This window comes from Ornithodoros turicata, chromosome 7 (genome assembly GCF_037126465.1).
Source record: "Ornithodoros turicata isolate Travis chromosome 7, ASM3712646v1, whole genome shotgun sequence".
In the NCBI taxonomy this organism is placed as follows: Eukaryota; Metazoa; Arthropoda; class Arachnida; order Ixodida; family Argasidae; genus Ornithodoros; species Ornithodoros turicata.
Genome location: NC_088207.1, coordinates 54,273,824 through 54,297,713, shown reverse-complemented (window position 1 = coordinate 54,297,713; position 23,890 = coordinate 54,273,824). Strand labels below are relative to the sequence as shown.

The 23,890-nt window shown below is 44.6% G+C and overlaps 3 protein-coding genes across 21 annotated transcripts in view; 2 read left to right on the top strand and 1 right to left on the bottom strand.

Moving 5' to 3' along the window:
* Positions 1-5,623, top strand: part of LOC135401579 (DENN domain-containing protein 5B-like) — a 36,629-nt gene extending 31,006 nt beyond the window's left edge. For all 5 annotated transcript variants that reach the window (XM_064634067.1, XM_064634070.1, XM_064634068.1 and 2 more), the window contains 3 exons: positions 133-256; positions 316-460; positions 1,831-5,623. In XM_064634067.1, coding sequence (XP_064490137.1) covers positions 133-256; positions 316-460; positions 1,831-2,014 — 453 coding nt within the window. In that variant the 3' untranslated portion in view covers positions 2,015-5,623. The remainder of the gene's footprint in view (positions 1-132; positions 257-315; positions 461-1,830) is intronic.
* Positions 5,624-8,820: 3,197 nt separating this feature from the next.
* LOC135400122 (uncharacterized) lies at positions 8,821-11,321 on the bottom strand. Of its 9 annotated transcripts, none has more exons than XM_064631854.1 (9): positions 11,256-11,319; positions 11,175-11,190; positions 11,010-11,104; positions 10,319-10,351; positions 10,246-10,260; positions 10,167-10,184; positions 9,638-9,850; positions 9,387-9,572; positions 8,821-9,106 (listed from the first exon to the last, which is right to left on the bottom strand). In XM_064631854.1, exons 1-9 carry the CDS (start codon positions 11,290-11,292, stop codon positions 8,886-8,888), a joined length of 834 nt encoding a protein of 277 aa, XP_064487924.1. In that variant the 5' UTR covers positions 11,293-11,319; the 3' UTR covers positions 8,821-8,885. The 9 variants fall into 9 exon arrangements, with proteins under 9 accessions (XP_064487924.1, XP_064487923.1, XP_064487925.1 ...); XM_064631853.1 differs by having other exon boundaries at positions 11,175-11,193; positions 11,256-11,318; XM_064631855.1 differs by lacking the exon at positions 10,246-10,260 and having other exon boundaries at positions 11,175-11,193; positions 11,256-11,318.
* A 7,318-nt stretch (positions 11,322-18,639) lies between these two features.
* LOC135401577 (acetyl-CoA carboxylase-like) overlaps positions 18,640-23,890 on the top strand; it is a 40,253-nt gene continuing 35,002 nt past the window's right edge. For all 7 annotated transcript variants that reach the window (XM_064634055.1, XM_064634065.1, XM_064634054.1 and 4 more), the window contains exon 1: positions 18,640-18,775. In XM_064634055.1, the coding sequence (XP_064490125.1) occupies positions 18,670-18,775 (106 nt within the window). In that variant the 5' untranslated portion in view covers positions 18,640-18,669. The remainder of the gene's footprint in view (positions 18,776-23,890) is intronic.

Genomic DNA, 23,890 nt, shown 5'->3' with positions numbered 1-23,890 from the left:
GCTCACACGAGAATAACGGCTTTTTACGACTCAAATTAAATCTCTTTGAGGCAGGGCTTAATCTGTGCAAACATTATGGGACAAGCTCGGGTATTTCATATTTGTGAAAAAAAGGGGGCTCATGATTTTCAGCGGGGAAACTTGACAATCCTCTTGTGCGGTGAGCTTGGCCTAGTCTATTGCCTGGAGCAGGTGTTCCTGTATGGCTTCAAGGACACCAGGTTCTTCAGGCATGTCTACCTCTGGGACTTTTTTGGTGAGATTTTTTGGGTTACAATCCACTTGGACCACAATGTGTGCTCTGCCCTTTGACAGTGAAAGTGAAGGAATACTTTGAGGAGCAAACACGAGACGACGATGTGTGGCAGACTTACATACGTCTGGTGAACAAGGTGGACCGTGCACCCCACACGGTGGGCAAAGACGGAAAGTTTCAGCTCTTCATATGCCTTGCTGCAAGGTATTTCTTTGCATGCTTTCTTGCACTGTTTCATGAACACTGTTGAGAAAAAAATGAAATTACCACATTTACTAGCAGTGTGAGGAGGTGAATGACCCTTTTGGATAGGCAATAGAGCAGCGTCAGCAGCATGTTCTTTTTCTTATTGTTTTTTCTACACTACTGGTGTAGAGCTGAAAAAACTGGTTGCTTTTCAAGCGTGAGAAAATAAGTGTCGGGTTCGATACGATGCCGGGAAGACTAACGTTAGTGCACAGTGCAATCACTCGATGATTTTGTCAACAAAATCCTCCAGAGAAACCATTCTGTGACTGCATAAGGTGGGGGACAGCAACCGGAAAATCTGAGGTCATGAAAACTGAGAAGCCAGGTATGGGGCATGATATCTTAGGGATCGACCGTTATCCTGGAGATTGGAAATCTGTGAAATCTATCGGCACGCGCTCATATATAGGTGACATTGAGCCCCTTGCAGAAAACGAGGGTTCTTGTTTGTGACCGGCATTATGTTGTGGCTATGAACTGCCACAGAATTTTATTGGCGGTACACTGTAGGCTTCCTTTTTTTTTCTTCTTCTCAGACCCGAAATATTTCCCCAAGTGAAGTATAAGATTTTAAGAAGATAAGTATAAGAAATTTGAGAGCGCTCAGAATTTCGTGACTGAACATTCAAGACAAGCAGAAACCCGTGTCCATGTGAAAGCATTCATACAGTTAAAAGCTCGTTAATTCACACCTCATTAATTCAAATTTATGGATGATTCGAACGAGTCATCATGGTCCCGCCATGGTCCCATATACATCAATGTATAAGCAGGGTGTCTACCAACTTGGAATACCTGGAAAACGGAATAGTCAGGGAATTTTGATGTGACTGGAAAAGTCAGGGAATTGTCAGGGAATTTGGCTAAAGAGCAGCTGAAGCCAGGGAAAATCGCGGACAAGTGCCGTGAGGATGCGCGGCGAATCGCAAGTGCCGACCGGTGGTTGAGAAGCGATGCCGCAGCAACATTACTGCGAGTAGCAGTTCACCAGTATGACAAGCTCTCACGCAGAAAAGTAGGGTAGCCTCACTAATACTTAATAAATGGTCTGTTTTATGTTGGATCTGGTATCAAAACGTATGAGCAGGCACCAAGTTCCCTTTTGTTTTTGTCAGGGAATTCGCTTGAAATCGTCAGGGAAAACCTGAAAAAGTCGGGGAATTTGAAGGCTGCAGTTTGGTAGACACCCTGATAAGGTAGCCCGTTAATTCACACTCAAATACACTGTCCAAGCTGTAAGACGTCAACTTTAAAAATAAAAAGCAGCATACTAGTGGCACAAGATAATTGCCTGTAAATAAGGCATAAATGTTGTTGCTTTCCAGGGACCACTTTTTGCACCAAATGCTCCAAGACATTGCTGTAACACCAATCACCGTGACCATGTTCGAGGAGGGATCGTTCCTGCGTGACCCCGCCCTGGTCACTTTCCTCGTTCAGATCCTCGAGTCGCTCTCAGAGTTTTGCATAGTTTTAGAAAGTTCCCTAATGCGTGGCTTAGACAAATAGTTTGTTCACTCTGCCTGCTCAAAGTATCATCATCGGGACATTGATCTGACATTGTAAATGGAGTCAGGACAGTCATCAGGACAGTCATCAAGACATTGATCTGACATTTGTAAATGGAGTCCTTTTAAGTTTCCAAAGTTCTGTGGAAAGTAGCCCCATCTTATAACGGTACGTCCTTTTGTACAGCATCATTTTAACTACTCGAGAGCGTACCATAATTTCGGCTGCTTTTAGGCTATTAAGTGAAAAACTATATATTTGCTGTAATAGCGTGAAAGGGTATCTGTAAAAAAAGTTGCTATATTTTAGGTTGTACAGGATTATAATCACATGACTGAACATTTTGGACTGCCGCTCTGTTATGCCGCTAACATGTTCAACTGTAGTAAATGAATGTCAACTAGAAAACTGGCTACCTGAATAGAGGTAGTGTGAAGTGGAGCCCATCTCTTCACCCCTCTTGGAAGCTTGATGCCACAGAATGCCATCCTCATTTCAAAGAACATGGAACGACAAGCCTACACATGTGTGTACTTTCATTTCTTTTGCATGTCTTTCCTAAGGGAATACTATGTCTTTCCTAAAGAAATATGCTCCACAGTATCATTTTGTTGAGTGGCCTCACTGTGCCAAAGTGGTCATAAGACCAAACGAGACAGTGTGAGTTACGGATGCCATTCGTGAGACATTGCGTAGACTTAAATTGCTGCAACAGTGCTAGACAGTGCAAAACTGCACGCCTCCACCCAGTGGTGTTGCAGTGAAGCACCAGTTGTTGGAACAGGAGTCATGTAATGTGGGTTTCGACGTGGAATAAGGTGACCATCTGCGGCATATGTTACGGGTGGTTTGTTGGTCAAAAACACTGAATGTCTACTGGGTATGCTTTGTTTGTGCAACTGCTTTTAGTTTCATGAACGATTCATTTTTACCTGCTTTAGGCCTTCTAGGGTAATTTCTTTTGTGTGTGTGCTATATGGCAGTTTGCTAACATTGGACAAAACATAACTTTTCTGCATTGTTAAGTTACTTTTGTAACAGGGTGTCTTACAGGTCTGTACAGGTGTCTTACAGGTTTGTCTGTACAAAGTGTTTTTTTTTTTAGACTTTTTATAAAAAAAAAGCTAGCAGTATATGCCATTGCCATGCATGTACTGCTTTTCTAGCAGTATGTACCACCTTGTTATTAGCGCATGGACTTATTTTCAGCTCTTTTTCTTTTATTGTTCCGTAATTGAATGGCTCACTGCAATAATGATGTAAGGGAAAATTTGCACTTTTTTTTTTTTGCAAAATTTGCAAAATTTTTTTTGAGCAATGAGGAAAAGAAGTGCATTCCACCATATTTTTGGAGGCTAAATATTTAGGATGGGTATTATCGTGAAAAGATGATTCAAGCTACACTTTGTCCATCTTTTCAGACTCATTTCGACTATTGATAGTGTACACTAAAAAAATTCCTGGTTTCCTAATGAAATATATTTCATAACTGTAAGCGCATCGTTATCTTTTTTTACCAGTATTAATGGACGTGGTGATGGGTTGGTTGGCATCTCCTCCAGCCTAACCTTACAAGTAATGGGATTTGGTTTAGCCCCGATGGTACTGTTGTGTTTGTGAACGTTCTTTTTTTTTTAAATCTTTTTGATTGTCTGAATACTCAGGAAAGGACTCCGATGAGGAGCTGCTCTGTGAGCTCTCAAAACCAATAAAATACAGTGCTGTAGGGGCCCTCAAAGCACTCGCAGTCGTCTGCTAAGGTGTCATCTGCTAATATCACGTCACCTGCTATTGCGTAGGCGTCACCTGTGACCGCCATCGGGCATTACAGCTTTTCCGAAAATTTTTCATAGATACGTAGAGTGAGTCTGTATTTACCATTTAAAACATTTATTTTGACATTGATGTAAGTTAGTTTACATCATTGCAGAGAGCCATTCAATTGTTTGACTTGTTGTCACACTGTATTTTCACATGACGTTGGGAATGATGAAAGAGTTTAAGCATGCCCAAGATGAAGATTGTACTCTAGACACGGGGCTATTGACCCAAGCTCCGCACTTTATAGGTATAAAAAGGCCCTTATGAAAGAATTTATGAATTTTAGGTCATTCTCTCTGAGAGAATGTCCACTTAGCACCCACGGCATTCTGTATATTCTTTATTCTTGTCACATACTATGCTTATATATATTTCTTTTACTTGCAGAATCCTTAGCTTTTTATTTTCTTTTATTCTTTTTTTACTGAAATGTCACAGACACATGCAGAGTGCATGTAAGCTTCCCTGCAGAAGGAAAACACTTTGAGTTTTACAACCACTCATTAACGTTCATGTCATGCTTGGGGTCGGACGTGGGATTCGAGGCTTTATTTGTGTTCATTACCGTGTGATGATCAATGCTTGTGCAATGCAAGTTCTCCGCAGTTGTTCTTCAGATGTCCGTTTAGGGTGCATGTTGTGGCAGCAAATTTTCTTCCATGGGGGTAGTATTACCATTATTTTTCTAGCTGTTGATAATTTTTTGTTCAGATAACATGAACCCACACAGGAACCGCCCAAGAATGGATAATTATGAAGGTTTTCTCTCCGAGGCTTTTGTTTAAAAGAAAAAAATCTTTTGGACAAGATTTCCACTGTGTCACCCCCCAAACCTGTATATGACAGTACGACCTGTGTCCTACCACTGTCAACACTTCTGAGTCCCGAAATCTGTGGTTGGGACGCGATAGTGCACCCCATGAAGTCGCCTTATAATTGATCGTCTCACATCAATGGGTGGCCATTATCTTGTCCAGTATTGCATTCCCTTTCATTTTTTTTTTTTTCGTCTATTTTTTAGTTGCCCTATGTGCTGGTTTATACCAAAAAAATGCTTGAGCATTTTTGCAGATAATACTTTAAAAGATAACGTTGATATATTGGATCATTGAAATGGTCATTTGTGGCTGGAAATTTTTTAAATTGCTGTCTGTTGTTAAAACTGGGGCAGAAAGCAACGTTGACAGCAACATGTTGAAAGCAACATGAAACAACGTTGGGGCAACGTTGCCAATGTTTCTTTTAACTCTATAAAGGGACATTAACTCTTACAGTTGGTCTACGACGGACCCAGTTTTCACACTGTGGTGCTCCAATCGCTGAGTATACCATAAAAGCAGCTGAAGCTTTCCTCGCAAAATTTGTAATAATGATTAATAGTTTGTGGCTTATGCCGCAAAATTGTCATCCAGTTCTATCGGAGTCATTGTTATAGGAGAAACTTTACTTGAAAGTTACGTTTTTCGGTTACCAAAGACTTATCGACGTTTCTAATGTACATGACAAATTACCAATCCTGATTTGCTGCTCTTGCCTGTGTATCATAGTTTCATGTTGTACATTCATGTTGGATGGTCATGCGATGTACATATTTTCATTTACTTGTAAAGTCGCACGTGAGTACAAAGTTTTGATTTTGACGTGCTAGTTGGTAAATTATTTTTATCCCGCACATTTACTCATGCGGTGTGTAGGGTTAAGTTTCCCTTGCGGATAACGAGCGATTATGTGAACACGGACTGTAAGCAACTGTGAATAAAGTGAATGTTCATCGTAAGATATCAATAAGTGTGTGTCTTCTGCAACTAGTCTGTACCAGCTAGCTGCTGATCTGTTCTATAGATTCAGTGAACAACGGTGGTTTGTGTTGCGCCCATAACCTGACAAAGCTTTTTGTGTTACAATGGACCAAACAAGATTGTTGAATACATAACTTAATTAGTTGGTGCTGCCACATTGAGACAGCAATTGAAACTACTAATAGCAGGATGATTTCAAGAGGGCATCCCCCTCTTTCGATGAGGATGGAAAATATGTGTCTCATCCGTATTTGCACAATTTGAAATAGCGGCTACTCTACATGGGTGGCTTGCAGTTAGGGCTGTGCAAATGGTAATTTTAAAACCAAAGTGCGTAGTTACATATCCGAAGCATATACGGAGCAAATAGTTATGAACAGGGAGTTGAACTGAACACGTATGCAAGGTGTCCCAAAAAGGTGTCATTGAATTATAATTAGAAAACTATGTCGGGCTGTCAAAGGGGAGTTTGTTCTTACTAGGTTTTTTGCAACCCCCTGATGTGAATGTCATTATGCCAATTTTTTCGAACTGATATGGAATGCTTGCCAAGTAAAGGTCGCTCTTTTACCCAGGGATATTGAGCAGCTATATGCCACCGAAAAAAAAAAAAAATAGCGGGACATCGTATGCTTTTCGGAGCGCGCAGAGCCTAGCGCTCGACCGACTCTTTGAGCGCCCTCGTTCGCAGTCCGACGAAGGTTGCTGTAAACCACGACCTACTAGATTATGACTACCAAGAAACCCTATGAGAAGCCCGTCCGCACGATCCGCTAGGGGCGCTACTCACCGGCCCGCAAGATCTACATCGTGATTGGACAATGGAAATTTGAATTTTGAACGCGCGGAAGAGGGCGTACGCAGGGTTGCCAGATTGGGCTACTTTCGGTTTCGTTTGGCGTCTTAAAAACTGAGTTGGCTACTTGGCTATCTTTCGGCTACTTTTCTGACTTCCTACTGAGCGATCGCACATAGCGCAAAGAAACTGTATCTGAGAGTTCTCGACGTGTTTCGTCTCTTTCTACTGGCCGAAAAATACCGACGTCCGCACACCACGTGATGCCATGCGATGCCGGCGAAAGAGTCGCCGCACGCGCGCGATGTCATTGGACATTGCGGCAACCAAGCTTTCTCGCTGTTCCTATGCGCATATGTCTGAAAGCGTCTGAGGAAAACCCAGGAAAAACCCCAGACAACACAGCCGGCACCGGGATTCGAACCCGGGTACCTCCCAGTCTCGACGTGGGAGGTACCCACGTCGAGAATGTCGGCACAGTTCCCTTAGAAGTCGGCCCAGGGCGCACATTCCCCCAGGGCGTGAGTCGTGACGTTGCCCACATACGTGAGGCCGACAACGGCAAGCCCTATCACCACCACCACCACCACCATCCTATGCGCATGGTTCCCCATTTCTTCTTCTGCTCTATTTGTTGTTGTTGTTGTTGTTGGTAAATAACAAGGGGAGGTTGAATTCGCGCAAGCGAATTCTTCTACCCCCCCACCCCCACCCCCCCCCAAAAAAAAGAAAAAGAAACTGTACGAGCGCACCGCAAAAGTTCACCGGGGCGAGTGTCACGACCACGACCACGCAGGACCGAGCGCCGTTCACATCAAAGGATCATAGTAACGTCCACGTTCTGCTCTATTTATTTTTTCCTCACTGTTTCTCTCGTCTGCTCGACCTCTGTCTCGCTGGTCCTCCGGAGGGCTAAAGTGAATACAAAGAAAGAAAGGGCAAACGGAAAATTATCTTTCCATATTGTAGGAACGCGTCACTTTGAACGCGTTCGATGCACGTTCTCTGCGTGACTGTGGTCATTGGCAACTTGGAATTTGGTCACAGTCAGTTGCTTAGCGCTAAAACAAAGCGTACATGGGAAACTTTGCACGCGTTGTACGTTTTGCTCTTCTCATAAATATTAGAAAATCAAAATTTTTCATTTCCTCTCCGTTGTAAGTATATTACAGCGGCGATAGCTGGCATATACAGGGTGTCCCAGCTAAATGTGAACATATTTTTTTTAAATATATATAACACTTTTTCCAAGATGAAATCAATTGCAATATAGCATATGCTGAAGGGCACTCCCTAGGAGGGCATTAGCAAAGTCCAAAGGCAATGTCTTAATTAACTTGCATTAATTAACTTTTTAATTATAAAAGCTACAAATTGGTCCCAATGAGAACATCTGTTCCTTTCGGTCACCTGATATCGTAGCAGTTTTCAGAACAAAAATCCGTTCGATAGATCGCCCGCAAAAAAATCGTGAAGGAACGCTATTTTTTGCTTTATTTTGTTTATTGCGTTTCTTAGAAGACGCGTCTTTCCTTCACCCCCAATGTGAGAGGGAGAAAGAGCACGCTATCGCCTCTCGCGTCCTGGAAAAAGATTAAAAGGAAACAGAAAATGCAACCCAAGATAAGGCCAGTTCCGATAGAGTCACTCGATACATTTGTTTTTGTTTTGTTTCCGCAAGTTAAAGCTCATCTTCGACGCATGAGGCGGCACTGTGCTCCTTCCCCCTCTCACGTTGGGGATGAAGGAAATACGCGTCTGTGGGCCGATGACCAGCGCCACATATGGCCGATAACAGGGCCGATGACCAGCGCCACCGCTAGGCATACCGCGATATCGCTAACTTCAAAATGCGGCACTGGCAGTGGGTGGTTGCCAGTGATAAAAAAATTCCTACTGACGACGTGGTTGCCGGAGGATTATGGGACTTTCGGCAATTACCTTGTGGAAACTTTTGCCACCACTGAGATAGGCTTAGGACAATTATGGGAAATTTATTACAGATAACATAAGGATAGGGAGGATAAGGATAAGATAAGGAGGAAGGGACCCTCCTGAGGGCAAGAACCATAGCTAAAAATTCGATTTCAAAAGGAGGGGTAAAATCCGGGAGCCAAGCCGAGGAAAAAACTGCGCGCTCCTCAGAGACCGACGCGTCGGTTGGCTATTGGGCGGAGTGGTTTAGGTGGCCTGTCAGTGTCCTCTGTAGAGTGATCAGTGGAAGACGCGTGAAATATATTATTCATCAGAACAGAGGTGCTGCAATCTTATATCCACGTGAGCGCCTCGGCATTCCTTGTATCCAATGCTGCTTCTGGGCTCTTCTCTGCAATCACCCCAATAGGTCTCTGAAGAAATTAGTGCAAGTGACCAATTACAATTGATAACTCTGTTCGAGTACTACGTGGATTTTAATCTAGGGTTTTCCTGCTAAAGTCAGCTAACATGGAAACGTTTATTGCAAGACTATTGGAATCCTCCTGCGACCGTCGTCGTCAGACCTTCTAAGACAGGTGCTTTCGCATTCGGAGAAGTTGCTAAATCGGTTGTCGCCTCCGAGGCAGAGATGTTCCACGCTCAGTTCTTGGCATTGTCCCGTGAATGGATTGTAAAAGGCGGAGCGTTTCTTGTCCATTGCCTTGCACGCCCTTAGTTGTTGTGTCTGGGAACATTCGTCTGCAATGGTGAATCACATCCAGTGGGGTTACCGTTTCCCGAGACAAGGGGTCACTCAACTCGCCATTTGAGGCAAGTTCACTTGGAACCCTTTTTCTATAAATCCTCCTCAGAGTGAAAGGACAGAACGCCAGGAAGCAATTTCTGCCTGTCTTTCACTTATGTCCTCTCTAAGCTCTCCAACTTTCAGGTGTAACAATCCAAGAAAAACTAATTCCTTAGAAGCTCGGAAAACCCTGAAGCTTAGTTAGAGCATACCATCAACTTGTTATATACTTACTGGCTGCAGGGCATTTTTGCTGGCAGACTTGGTCGCTGGGAAAAGCATGGGGTACGCTGTAGCACTGTGTTCCTTGAATCCTGGTCGTCTCGCATTTGCGCGTCTTGACATCGTAGTAAGCAGACTGCATGTCGTCCTGCTCGCACGGTCGCAGTAGCCAACGGCGATAGCATCCGGGATCCATTTCTGGCACCCCAGACAGTGACATCTCACTCCTGTTTCCTCTCTATAGCTCATATAAATATACGTACTTGATATACCCGCTGGTGGCTTACACATGGATACGCAGTCGAAGACGTCGTTTGGGGGTTTCGGGCTCTTGCTCACCTTGGGCAGGCACCCGACAGGCAGGTTGCGGAAATTATGACATTCCATAGAATCCAGGTCAAAGTAGACCTGCTGCTGTGGTTCCACGGTGGATGAGGGACAAGGCAACACATACGGCATTGTGTGGCACGCAGATTCTGAAGCAGCCACGACTGTGATGAGCTTCAGAGCGAGTCATTTTTTTTACTACAAATCGCTGTGCCAACATTTTGTTGCAACTGTGATTGCGTGCTAGACAAAAAGCGCTCATTGAGAACCAAAATTGACGCGGAATTTTCGTGACGTCATGAATGGTATTCAAGAAGTACAGTTTCAAATTTACGATGGCCGCCGAGTAGGATTCCCATCCCGGAGGCCTTTTGTCGGGTATTTTAGGGGGGAAGGGGGATTTAAACGGGCTGAGAATCAACGAGTAGTTTTTGCCAGAGAAACAGTATGTGCTGATGAGCTTACCATGAATGCTGGACAAATCTGAAGGTGAATGTGGAAAAAGGTTCTCGTTATTTTCCAGCCAGTTGTGTTTGAAACTTACGAATTATTGTCGAGGCTGCAATTAGAAAGCTGAAAATGATTGCATTTGAAATAAACATCTCCCTGATACCTACTGCTGTCATCGGATGAGAAGATCCTCGATTCGTCTGAAAGAAAAAAAAAAAGAAGGATGTAGTTCCGTAGCCGGGCTTATGGCTTTTTTAAACAAATGGAAGTAGACATCAAATAACGGATGATTTTACTAGAAAGATGAGAAAATTACGGATGAAATGAAACAAAAAGCAACGTCGTATAACGTACTAAACATACAAAAATTAAATTTTATCGCTCGTTTCTTCGAGAAAATCCGCCATCTTGGATGAGGACTTTCTGACCTAACCCGAGGCACAGTCTCGACGCCCGCACCGCCTAGTGCGTGCCTGGGGGGGGCGGCGCCCCCCAGACCCCCCCCCAATTTGTACAACCTAACTTAACCCAACCTCACTAAAGTGAGGTGCTTTAGCCCCTTACCTTTCGCACGATGACAAGTTTCGAATCCGTTAGGCTTAGCACTCCCGTGTTTCTCCAGCGCTAAAAGTGCGTCAGATGGGGTTGTTCAAATGCATATAAAATAACTTCTAGACCACAAATTCTTGTAATTCTTGTTTTTTTACATTCGCTAAATGGTCTTCTCTCACTTCAGTGCGTTATTTATCTTCTGAACACTCCGGCTAATTAGAAAAAGGCATAAGCCCGTCTACGGAACTATACCCAAAAAGAAAAACTCCCTCGAGGCGGCTGTGAAAAGAAGGTACTGGAACATACCGAAATAAGCGTAGGACAGAAGAACGGCTAGGATGAAGAAGAGTAAAGGTAGAACCCAAGTGAAGCAGCAGAGCAGCGTGTAAGGGACGTCCACCCTGCATACGCGTTTCAAAGATGGCCGATACAAAAACCCCCATTCGTTCAGAGATCGCCCAGTGAACTTACGTCGCAGGAACAGACTCTTCTTAGCCCACAAAGGTAGGAAACTTGATTCAAATACATCGAGGCCAGGACAAGAATTCTTACCATAGTCTGTCATTACCTGCGCCTGCACGTGCATCATCTATCCACGTGGAATTCCTACCATTGCGCCTCTATATGTCGAGTCATAATTTCTGAGGAAAATTACCGTAATTCCACGCGTATTAGCCGCGGCTTATGCGCATTTTTCTTTTCTTTCCCTTTTTTTTTTTTTTTTTTTTTTTTCTAACGGGCGCGCTTTGCGGCTTATCTGATCACAGAGCACCGCACTGCCGCTAGGGTTGCCACCTTTCGGAGTGAAAAATACCGGCTGAGGGAGAGGAGGTGGAATAGAGGGGAAAGGGAAAGTCGGTGAGGAACGTTCTAGCTGGCTCGACACAACCACCAACAGCTTTGCACAACCACTGCTCTTGTACCCTCCGAACACAAGACGTAATGAATAACAATGATAATAATAATAACAATGAATAATAATAATAATGAACAACTAAGAAAACGACTGGTGACTGCGGAGTTTGGTCTGTGCTCCAGATTTATTCAAGCTGTAGTGGAACGTTGAAGGAAAAACCCCGTAAAAGCCCTTATGAAAGGTCTTGAGCCACAAATACCGGCAAAAGCCTGCCGGTATCATCTTCCTACCGGCAACCGGCAGAGGAAGCAAATAACCGGTCGTGCCGGTATAATACCGGTATGGTGGCAACCCTAACTGCCGCACGGAGAGTACGTAACAGGGGAGCGTCCACATTCGAGTAGATTGACCTTCCTGGTGTCTTCTGGAAGACCACTGACCCAGCGATCCATGAAAAACACGCAGCAAGGGCACAATCCGATCTGGCTAGTACACTATAGAACTGAACCCCTTCTTCTACACCGTGCCGACAGCGGAGTATGGACCACAGGGTTTATGGCCTTCCTCTATGATCTCCCTTCTCGCACAAATCAGTCGCGTCGTAATGCCCGCGGCTTATCTGCGAGTGCGGCTTATCTGTCAGAAAATTTTCAAAACGTTCCTAAACACTGGTCCTGCGGCTTATCTGCGGTGCGGCTTATACGCGTGAAATTACGGTAACTTGAAAAGTACCACGCAAGGACGTCTATATACGAACACTGTAGAAGAGAAGCTGTGGGAAGCACCATATCCGTGTGTGTTCTGGACCTACAAGGGAAAGATGGTCACGTGTCACAGTACGACAAATATATTTCGACTATATGACTCGACTTCTTGAGTTTGACATTGAAGCACCAGCTGGCTTGCGGGCTCTTCTACAAAATACAAATGGAGAACTTGATGGTTTCGGATTCTCCAACACTATGTGAGGTCACTGTGAGCTGCGCACGTTCTCGGCTTCCGTGTCAGTTGGAGTCTGAGATGGAAGCACCAGCTACGTGCACGAGGAAGGTGGTCAATATGAAGGCAGCATCTAATATTTCTCGCCATCAGAACTGCTTCTGATGTTTTAGATGTGAATGAGATGTTGATGGACTCGTTTATTGGGGACATTGGCTCGACCTGGAGACAAACACACAGGTAGCTTGATGTACGTGGTTGACAAGACTACAGGTTTTACTTGCATATATGACATCGGCTGGATGCCCGAGGCACTCCGAAATTGTTCTTCGAAGGACTCGAAATTTTTTGGAAAAGCAGCTTCGTGTGAGATGGATATGTTACACATCGCCCCCTCAAAATGTAGTGCTATTTCTTGGCGATAGACTCATGGGAGTTGGTTCAGATCGGATGATCACCAGCTTGGGATAACCTAGCGATCGCCAAGTCAGTGCCCATTGTGCGCATCGCTCAAACATTTCTATCCTATTGACGTCGCTACCCCATTCGAAGAGCTCAAATAATCCGCAGCACCAAAGTTCCAACAAGGAGTAATCACTGGACAGCAAGAATCAGAAGCAGCATGAAAAAAAGAAAGAAAAATCAAGATGTTTGTAGTAGTGTACCTATAGCCTACCTACGAAGAAGATGATGAAGATGATTAAGAGGACGACGAAGACGAGCGTGAGATGCAACAACAACAACAACTTTATTTTGGCTTTGGAGAGTGGGGAAGTTCATCGCCACAGGCGATACTCTACCCCATTGGGAATGTGGGGAATAAAATAACGAGCCCCTTCACAATAACGATCGAAGTCCGATGGTATCCAAAAATGTCAGGAGGGCTTTGAGCGCAAAGCGTTGCTGGGCTGGATTAAGCCAGGGACCGAGCAATTTCGATAGGGAGAAGGGGCGAGAGTCCAGCTGACGAAGAGACTCGGAGAGTGTAGTGCGGGAAGGTTGGTAGTGGGAGCAATGAAGAAGAATATGCTCCAGCAGATCCTCAAGAACACCACAGTGGCAGCAGGTGGGAGAGTCAACTTGTCTCAAGCGGTAACGCCACTGAGCTGTAAAGGCCACATCGAGGCGCATTCGGTGGATTAATGCAGCATCTTGACGAGAGGTGTTTCGTGGCATGCGGAAAGCGAGCGTTGGATCAACTCTGCTCAACATAGAGGGGGGAAGAATGTCGGTTGTCCATTGGCGGGAAGCCAGGGGTGTCACTAGGCGTCGGAGAATTAATGGCTTACCACACTATCTACGCAACAGGCCACAGGCTAGTTCTCCAGTGGGTTCCAGCCCATTATGGTGTCGTGGGGAACGAGCAGGCCGACAGCGCCGCAGAAGCAGCACTCGTATCGGAAACGGACCAGTATTGTTCTGCTGAGAGGAGCGTGAGATGCCTTAGCCTTAGTCCCTACCATTACTGCACAGACATAGACATAGACAAACATCGTTTGTCCCTTTTGTCCTGCCAATCTCCCTTAGTGGCTCACGGCCATCATCTCCTTGGACGAAAAATAAGAAGAAGAAATAGCTCTCTGCGAGTCTATAGTATGGTAATGGTATGGTAATGGTAGTATATAGTCTATGGTATGGTCTGATATTCCTGGGGGGGGGGGGTGAAAAATCGTCATTACCACCAGGTGCAAAAGGGCTCAAGTGGGCTAATTCAAAATATATCGGGAACATTGGGAGGAGGGGGCGCCAACCAGGGGCATGCCCCCCCCCCCTGAACTCAAAGCGTTCCGCCGCCCCTGACTGCTGATATCGACAAGAGAAGTCTGCTCATTTCCTCATTGGATGCGGCCTTTTTCAAGCGGTTGTACTATGTCCTCCAGCCGAGGAACGTCCATGATGATGTCCAGATGTTCCATTTCAAGACTTGGTCAAGACACTGGACGAACACTTTGTCCCGAAGAGGTTCAAAGAGTTGGAAAGGGCAAAGCTATTCTCGACTCGACAGGAAGAAAACGAGCCCGTGAAGGATTTTCTGAACCGCCTACGAGCCGACTTGCCATACTTGCGACTTGTGAATACGAGACCGAAGCAGGCATACGCGCGCGTGTTCATTGCTCACAGCCTTCATAGCCGGCATATCGAGATCAGCGTGTTCGAGCGAAGCTTTGGACTCGAGAAGAATGTCACCATTGAGACTGCTTTACGGCTTGCCGAAAGCTCACTAGCAGTTGAAGCTGGATCCCGCGTGATCTGGACTCCCCGGTGGTGGGAAAGGTCGCCCAGTCAACTAGAAGTACAGAAAAATGTTTTCGCTGTGGGAATTTCAACCACGATGAGGCAAACTGTCGCTTTGGTCACGAATCGTGTCACGACTGTGACAAGCGATGACATGTTGCCAGCATGCGCAAGCACACGCTTGGCCAAAATCCAAAAACAAGTCGTCAAGAAGAAAAGTGTTACAATTTGGAGTGTTTTCTCCGAGGAAAACGGTGACGAGAAGTTGGTCTCCCGTGAGATACTTGGCACCAAGGTTACCCTACAAGTCGACACGGGATCTCAAGCAATTAACGTTGCTGAACCGATCCACGTGGGAAATGCTTGGTAGTCCAGAACTTGAACCCGTACCTCATAGTCTACACTGTTTCAACCAGAAGCTAATCAAAGTTCTTGGAAGGAGATTTCTACGTGTCCGTTGGAGGGATCATCGGTTTTCGTTGGAAGCCATCTTCACGGAAGCGCCCACTGTCAATGTATTAGGGAGACCGTGGATTTCTGCCCTGGCGATTGATGTGAACAAAATGTTCGTGGGTGTCATCCAACAGTGTTCCAGACCGAGGGAAAAAACTTGGAACATTGCTCAAGAAGCATCCAGGAGTGTTCCGAGATGGTGATTTGTTCAGTCTACAATGTTGATTTCATTGCAATTGAACGTAGTCGTGTTTTGAGGCACCTTAATTTCGTCCAGGGCGTAATTTGCACGCAATTCTAGGAACCAGGGAACATCGCTGCTGTACACATTGTGCCAGTACAAGCGCAGAGCATAAAATATACAGAGAGTGGAAGTGAAAAAAGGAAAATGGATCTGCTCGCACCGCGGCGTGCGCGTAGCAGCGACGACCGGCCGGTCACGTGGTACAATCGAGTCACGCGAGGAGGAAGGCAACATATTATGAACGCCCGCGTGACACATGCTAAGTTACAACATTGTGACATCAGTGACAGTGTGATGTGGTCATTCGTATTTAAGTATTATGTGGTCCATCCCCATCAATTAAAAAACTTGTATTGAATATATACACCTGTAAGCAGCAAAAAAAAAAAAAAATTGTGGGCGGCATGGCTTGTGCATCACCGAAGAAAAGCATATGTCGTGTTGTACAGCACCTTGCAGACTTTTTTTAATTATTTTTTTTTTATTTCAGAAGAACAACAAAAAAAGCCGGTAGTAGCCGAAGACTCACACTACATCCCCTGTAACAGAAAATGAACGCTTTTTCGCCTGCATTCCTCGCACTCGGTGCGCAAGACCGTGGCAGCCCTTGCAGCCCTTGCAGCTGTACTTAGTGGCGTAGCCAGAGCTGTATAATGGCGAATTCGGGTGGTCATTTCGGAGCAACTTTTTTTGCCAGATCTCGAGCAGTCATGTTCGCTTGGTCAAAATGAAGCAAATCTCGCATATTCGCGTGGCGCTTTCCGAGCGCTCGGAATTTGCTAGCTAGCACTTTTTTTGCCCGGTCTCAAAACGATCGAGCAGCAGATTGCTCAACTGTATCCGGTGTCGTCACATCCGCACTGCAACGGTGGCGAGTGCCCTCATTGGCCCGCATGTTGAAATCACGTGGTTTAGCAGACGACAGAACTCGAAGACTTGCGACCGCGACGCCCCTAGCGTGATCCAAGTACATAAAATCGCTAGATTCCTAGCAATCATGTTCGGGTGGCAACGGTCACGTGATCCAGCTCGGTCGCCGACCTAGCAGTTTCCGAGCGCTCGGCCGTTTTGCTACGAAATGACCACCCGAATTCGCTATAAGTTACTCACAAAGTGTAATTAAGTACATGACTTTAAAAGTAACTGTGTTACAGGAAAAGTTACTGAAAGTTCGTTACTTCGAAAGGGCGAACCCCGAAAGCGGTGCACAGAAATCACAATGAGTGGCGATTATCCTTGCGAGTCGTCCCTCCGGATAGCCGAAGCAAACAACAAAAAAATTTCTTTATAGCCCCAGGAGAAGACATTCGTGCTGAGCTGCTTGAAATTAGTAGGCACGCGTGTGACAGAATTTTGGTCACGGTACCCGCTGCGTTCAAAGAAGGCCAATGTCTCAGATTCCTTTTTTGCAAATGTCTTTGGCCAAAAGACAGGCGATGCTTTCGGACGGCTTTCCCATGTCGATACAGGGCACGTCTTCACACTAAAAGGGAGTGACCCCTGAAGAATGGCAAGTCCAACAGTGCAGAATGAGACGTGACCCTTTTTCAGAATAATGTCAACACTCTCAGCAGGGACGTAGGAGGTTGACACTTTTCCGCAAATCAGAATGACGTAGACTTGTCCCCGTACATGCTGTCCGGAAAACCTATTCCTGATAGCCGAGACAAAATCCAATGGTCGCAGGTTCGTTCCCGGTAACGTAGCCCGGATATCTCGACTAAGCATAAGCGCGAAATTGAGTGCTTTTTGTGGGGATCCGCCCATGGCGTCAGAAAAAGTAACTAAAGTGTAACTAAAGTGTGTAAAGTGTAACTAAAAACCTTCCATTATTCTTTTTTCAGCTACAGTCTTTCGAGCGTTCGTGTGTGCCCATGCTGAAGCTTGTTTTTAGGGAGTCTAGTTTACCGTGCACTTTCTGTTTCCGGCAAAAAAAAAAACAAAAAAAAAAACGGCATGGCAAGTTTCAGGGCTCAGCTCAAAGAATCCAACTTATCGAGTTAAAATTTGACAAAATTACTCGCAACGCGTGGAAAAAAATGCCCCGCAAATAAATGTCGTCGATAGCATGTTTTTTTCGCAGTGTGCATCTCTTAGACGTTTTGATATGGTCACCGACACCCTGTCGCATATACTATGCATGCACAGTGGAAGATATTATTCCGGACACAGTCACGCCCTAGAAAGAATGCGACATGAAATATGTGTCCGACTACGGCATCCATCGCGGGCTGTACACCTGTGAAGTCGGTCCAGGACGCACAATTCTCTCGTCACCAGCTCATAGATGGAGCCACAGTGCTGGGTAAGAAAAAAAAAGGGCCACCAATGTCTCCTTGTTTTACCCAGCACCGGGTTTTTTAACGCTTTTAACAACACGTACCAATCCCTTATTCACAAGGTAATATAGTTTCAGATAAGACTTAAGTAATTTGAGTAGATTTGCACGTAAGGTATCAGCCCATTGATAAGGCTCTGAAGCGGACCAATCACGACGTTCTGGCCTCGCACCGGTTATCTCGTCATCTTACGTTGGACGAAGGTTGCTCTTCAAGAGGGGGAAAATCGACTTCACTTGAGAGTCATCCAAAGAACTAACTTTCTCTGCGTATTGAGGTAAGGTCATTCTTAAATTGTATTGCAAGTTCCGGCGATAAAACGACAACCTTGTTACGCAAACAATCATTTTGTTTCTGTTTATCGATCGCAGTATATAGGCGGCTGACTCACCTCCAATTACTTATGAAGAAGGAAGCTTCGTGTTCAACTTTTTAATTGGTTTCACTGTTCGTTTCCTAGCTTATATTCTGGAAAAGTGCAGAGTCTTGGTTTTTGTCCTATATTGGGTGTATGGGAGGTCTAAATAATAATAATAATAGTAATAATAAAAGACGACAATTAAGGAAAATAAACGTATCTATGGTACGGAAACGCTGCGCAAGTCGTGGCATTGACGGAACCGTTTCCACCTCGCAGAAGATAATCTTTTTGTTCTCAGATGCAATGTAGAAATGACAAAAAAAGAAAAAAAGCACAACACACAAATAAACGATGAAAGAAGAAGTTTCGCGTTCTTCTTTTCTTTCTTCTTTTTCCCTGTAATCGTAGAGCGTAGAGAAAGGAAAGTGGAGGAAAACTCGTCGCAGACGGCAGTGACTGGTGGCGCCGCGTCGTAGCACGATTTGACGGCGGAAAGGAAGTGGTTTCGGTTTTGATGTCTGGTCGTCTTCTTGTGTGATATGGTGGTCGGTTGCTTGGATGCTGCAAAAGGCACTGTGAATACCGCGCTTAACGTGTTGAAAAGGTGGAATCGGCGTGACGGAAGGTGCTTTGTACATCCTCAAAGTGAGTAAAACGCATCGACGCTAATCTACGATCTTCATTTCGAGCGATATATGGGTCGCTGCTTTTCGTTGGCTTAGCAGAAAGCGGAAAGACTGAGCTGTCACATGCACGTATCGTTAAGGAAATTAAGGCATGACTAGCCCTTTCCAACTCTTTGCTACTCGAAAACTAGTAACGTAGCATTTTTAGCATATTACAGTGCACATTATTTATTTGCGAAAACATTACATTACCACGACATTCAGATTTACTGAGGAAAGTTTTCCTACGTATTTAGCGCATTCGGTAAAAAATATTGCGGCTTTGCTGTAAAGATCGTAACATTGCTAAAAAGAACTCTGTACATTTACCAAAAATGACAAACTTTTTGACAAGCTTTAACTGCAAAACATTTCTGGCACAAGACGTGTTCGGTTGTGTGAACTTTTTTTTTTATACAGACTCACTTTGGGATTATTTGTAAAATTGCGAGCTCTTTTCCTACTGTCACTAAGTGACTACCACAACTGAATACTATATAAGTGCATGACTACTGTCAGTGGATGCTACAAATGTCATATAGAGTAAATACCTACCATAAGTGTCTCCAGTTGTCTGATGGCCAAGATAGAAAGCGGCACTGCAAGACATTGTCTCGAACAATTCCGAAAAGAACACGAAAATAATTTTTATCCCACACTCGATGCACATCTATCGCACAGCCGGTAATTCTATATGATATCCGACCATTGCAATAACATCTTGTGGACGTTTCTATCATACTTATGTTTACTACATTGCGTTTGTAGAACAAAAGCGTTTAATGGTATGTAAAGCAGCAGGCATACAATTTTATACTCATTTCACATCCTGGGTGCCACAAATTTCGTTCAAATCCACCTCGTAGTTTATTAGTAAATCCAGATTTAGTATTACGGGCAGCCCTGTGTATAAGACCCGACACGAACTCCACTGTTCCCGCCATATGCGGCGGCGAATATAAACATGCCAATAACAATGGGAGCATACAGTGACGTCTGTGTAGTCTGTGGACCGACCACGCCGGCATGCCGGACGTGGGACATTTTTCCGTAGGTGGCTCTCATGGTGGTTCTGCTGACAGTTCTGTTACTCATTTCCACGATGTACCAATGTTCTTGCATTTTGAGAGAATATATATGTCAGGAATTATCTCGCCTGAACAAACTTTTCAAAGAAAGTTCATGAAGCCGGCTACTTAGCCCATGACGTAGCCGATAGAGGGTTGGGAACATGTAACACTGTTGCTCGACTAATAGACGATTGTTTCCCTCCAGGCGTAGTCCCGCGCAGTGGTTTATCAAAAAAATCCCAAGCATGGAGGGGTGTGGAAAAAATTGGGGGTGGGGGCACTATTAGAGTTACGTCATTACAGCTTAGCATGTCATTACCGACACGTGTCTAAAGCTGAAATCGCAAGGGCTCCCACTGTGGTGGGTACACTGGTGAAAAAGTTCGGGGGTGTCACTGAACATTTGGGGGTGTTAGGGGGGTGGGGGTGGGGGTCTGGATAAATCACTAGACCCGCGTCTTTTCAATGCAGTTTCAGTCGTGAATAAAAAATATTTAGAGTTTTCTGTCACACGTAAACTTTGCAGTGGGGGTTTCTTTCGGAATAAGCTTTGAAATGCCGCTGCCAGTATTAACAGCGATGTTCGTAGCATGTTTTCAAAAAGTGAGTAATCAAGTCTGAAAAGAAGGTCTTGATGGAAACTCAGTGAGAGCTCCTAAAACTTTTAATGCACACTCTTATAGAACGAATTTTTTTTTTTTTTTTTTCTGAAACGTCTAATATGTATTTCGAACAGAGACTGTTCTTGTTCCCCAACTGCCGCCCTCGGTGCTCAGTCGGAACCGTGTCCACTTGCTGATCCCAAGATCGCGCGTTCAAACCCGGTCGAGGACCGTGGGTACAAATTGCACACTCACGCCGTCTTCCATGAGGGACGAGGGGTGAACAAAATTAATCCACAGACCCGACCGTGTCGCTCATGATCGCTACGAACTAAATATTGATTCCGATATATCGAAATGTCCCCGTATGACGTAATAATAATAGTAAACCAAACTCCTTTATAGCGAACACATTTTTAACGAAAATACCACTACAGCAATTTTTTTTTTTTTTTGCGGTCCCGCTGGAGCCTATAGGTCCAATAATAGACATTCTTTTTAACGAAAATACCTTTACTTCGAATTTTTTTTGCTGTCCCCTGAGTTTCGTTGTAAAGGAGTTTGACTTAATAATAATAAAAAAAGGCCTCACAAATGAGATTGTTATCTCCAGAAATTTTCCTACCGCAACAACACTGCTCAGCTGATATAGGATATTTTTTGGCGGTATAATCTTAAAATGGTATAATGCTGCATCGAAGAAACTCGTTTCAAATAAATGGGATGCTGTTGCGGAAAGCCTCCCTAGAGGAAAACATGGAGCAGAGTCGTTCCATGGCTAACAACATATCAAGTTTTCTGGACCAAGGACGCGCGGCTGGCCTCGTTTCAAGAGAAACGACCGTCGATGTACACAGAACATATATATATATATATATGTTTACCTTCCGATTATTGAATTTTGTCTGTTTTGTGTTCAGCAGCAGATATTTTCATTCTTCCCTCTTCAGAAATGTAATACTGCAGATAATATGGAAGGCGAGCCGGTGGATAAACCAGGGATCGGAACCGGTATCTTTTTGCGGTCCGGTTCGGGTTCGGGTTGAGCTCCGCTGAACCAAAATTATCAGCTTGAACCGGTTCAGGCATATGGGTTCGGTCCGGGTTCGGCCCTCAGGGATAACCCCCCCCCCCCCCGCCAAAAAAAAAAAAAAAGATATAGCGGCCAGCGGTCGGAACATTTACAGGGATTGGAACCTTTACTTTCTTCGATCGACTCTGGTTTAACCGTTTCATCGGCAGTAATTTTGTTACATGAAAGTGACCTTGCTCTCACCGTACACGCCGTTGTAAGAGAAAGGTGTGAGATAACCGTTTCAGGTGAAAAACGTATCTTGAAAGCAGGTGAAAACACAAGACAAGTAATAAACACATTTATTATTTACCTGATATTCTACTGTATCGTACTCTCGTGGTCGTCTGGTGAAAACGAAAAGCGAAGTGCTGGAAGCCTTTTGGCAGAACCCAGTCAGGACCCTCTTTGCTCAAAAAAAAAAAAAAAAAAAAAAAACTGGCGCTAGTCACAAGCTTTTACCATAGTACAAAAAATAAATAAACAAAAAAAAGTCGGTCTGTAGTACAATTATGGCACATCTGAACCGACTCTCGAACCGGTAACCGTACCAATTTTTTCGGTTCAGTTCCGATTCGGTTCAGGACAAGCAAAAAATCTTGTTCAGGTTCAACAGTAATAACGGTTTTTCCGGTTTTCGGTTCGGGTTCTGTTCCGGTTCCGATCCCTGGGATAAACTCCATATACTAGAGAAGCCTGAGTGCATGGGCAAGCACCAAGAAAGAACTGTGGTTTCTTCGTGTTTGCAACGAGGGTTCCTTCGTCATTCTTTTTCTTATTGGTTAGATGTAGGGATGGGTAAACCGAATCATTTGCAGAGATTCGGGAATCCGAATCTTTTTCGAATCCACCAACCACGTTTGTTTGTTTTTTTTTTTTTTTTTTTTTTAATTGGCGCCTGTGGGGCGCGCCACAGCAGAAAGCTCCGACATTAAAAAGTAACGTGGTTTCGCTTTTGATTGTTTCTTAGTTCTATGTATCAAGAATTCAGACTCGAGAGTTTATGTATTTCCTGTAGTCGACGAACAGCATGTTGAATAAATTACCTTTAAGAAGTAGAATATGGGTATGTTTTCTCCTGAAAGTCAACTAGTATTTAATTTGTTTTTCATTAAACAAAGATATGAAGTTACGAAATGGTTTCGGGGCGTTGGTAAGAATCAGCCATAGTTATAAGTTCCGACAAGACAGGGACGGAAAGAACTAGACACTACGGACAGCCGCGAACTTCCTATAGTTATACTATCTCTTGAAACACGCCTCCCAATAAAGCACATCTAATCTTATCTAGTTCTCCGTCTGTGATACGCCCCCCTAAAGCACCTCGGATATTTTCTAGTTCCCTGTGTGTCACTCACCCCGTTTACATGGGAGCGAACCGAACCGGGTTTTTTCCGGTGCGCTCATGTAAACGCCTCGGAGCGCTCCTGCGGATTTCTGCGCGCGTTGCATCATGGGAAGTGTCACGTGGCGCTCCGTACTTAGCGCGCTGTACGAATTCCGATTGCTGTTTTCCGAACTCGGCTCGCGCGCATTTTTGTTTGCAGGCTGTCTTTCCGAACGAATCCGGAAAAAGTGTACTTGGGGGGCTAAATCAGCAGCCAAAACGCTGCTATGCGAGAGTCAGCCTTGTCCAAGGTTTGAATTTAGCGGATGCGTGAACGTCGCTTCCTTCTACCTTCTAGCGCGCCCATGTATCCGCATCCGAACCACATCCGACCTCGAGCCATCAAGCATCCGATGCGCACACCGCAGAAAGTGCTAAATTTTCGTCCGAATCCGCAAGTATCTTGCGGATATTCGCCGATATCCGCGGATGGTGCAGGGCTCTAGTCGCATGTAAACGGGGCTTTAGGGGGCCGTATCACAGACGGAGAACTATAGCTTTGGTGGGCGTGTTTCAAGACATGGTTACTAAACTAACTAAACTACGGGAGAACGACTACATATATGCGTATGATCCCCAGGGTGTACAAGATTTTGCGTAAAATACTGTCGGTACCTTTCGTTGTATCATATCTGAAATGCTGCCTTTTTTTTTTTGTTGTTATCTGAAACGCCAAACTGACCGCGTTGTAACGGAACATTTCAAAAAGATGGCGATTTCATAGCGTGTGCAAAACGAAACCGAAACACGCACCAACTGTGACGGAATTTAAATTTTGCCATAAGGAAACTGTGTTGTTAAAGTAACGTACGTGTTTGGCGACACTGTCCTTTCAGCCAGAGTTTATAAACTCCAATTGAGCGACACTAAAAATTTCGGACCACAAGTTCCAAGTCCCAGCATCCATAGCGCCACCTCTCAACTTGAAAGGCAGGTCAACTGCAAGGCAGGTCGTTAGCAGCCT

Coding starts and splice junctions, on each gene's coding strand:
- LOC135400122 (XM_064631852.1), bottom strand. CDS start 11,258: ATGGTAAGAATTCTTGTCCTGGCCTCGATGTATTTGAATCAAGTTTCC. Junction 11,105..11,174: donor GAAGAGTCTGTTCCTGCGAC/GTAAGTTCACTG, acceptor ACGCGTATGCAG/GGTGGACGTCCCTTACACGC. Junction 10,275..11,009: donor TCTGTCCTACGCTTATTTCG/GTATGTTCCAGT, acceptor AATCATTTTCAG/CTTTCTAATTGCAGCCTCGA.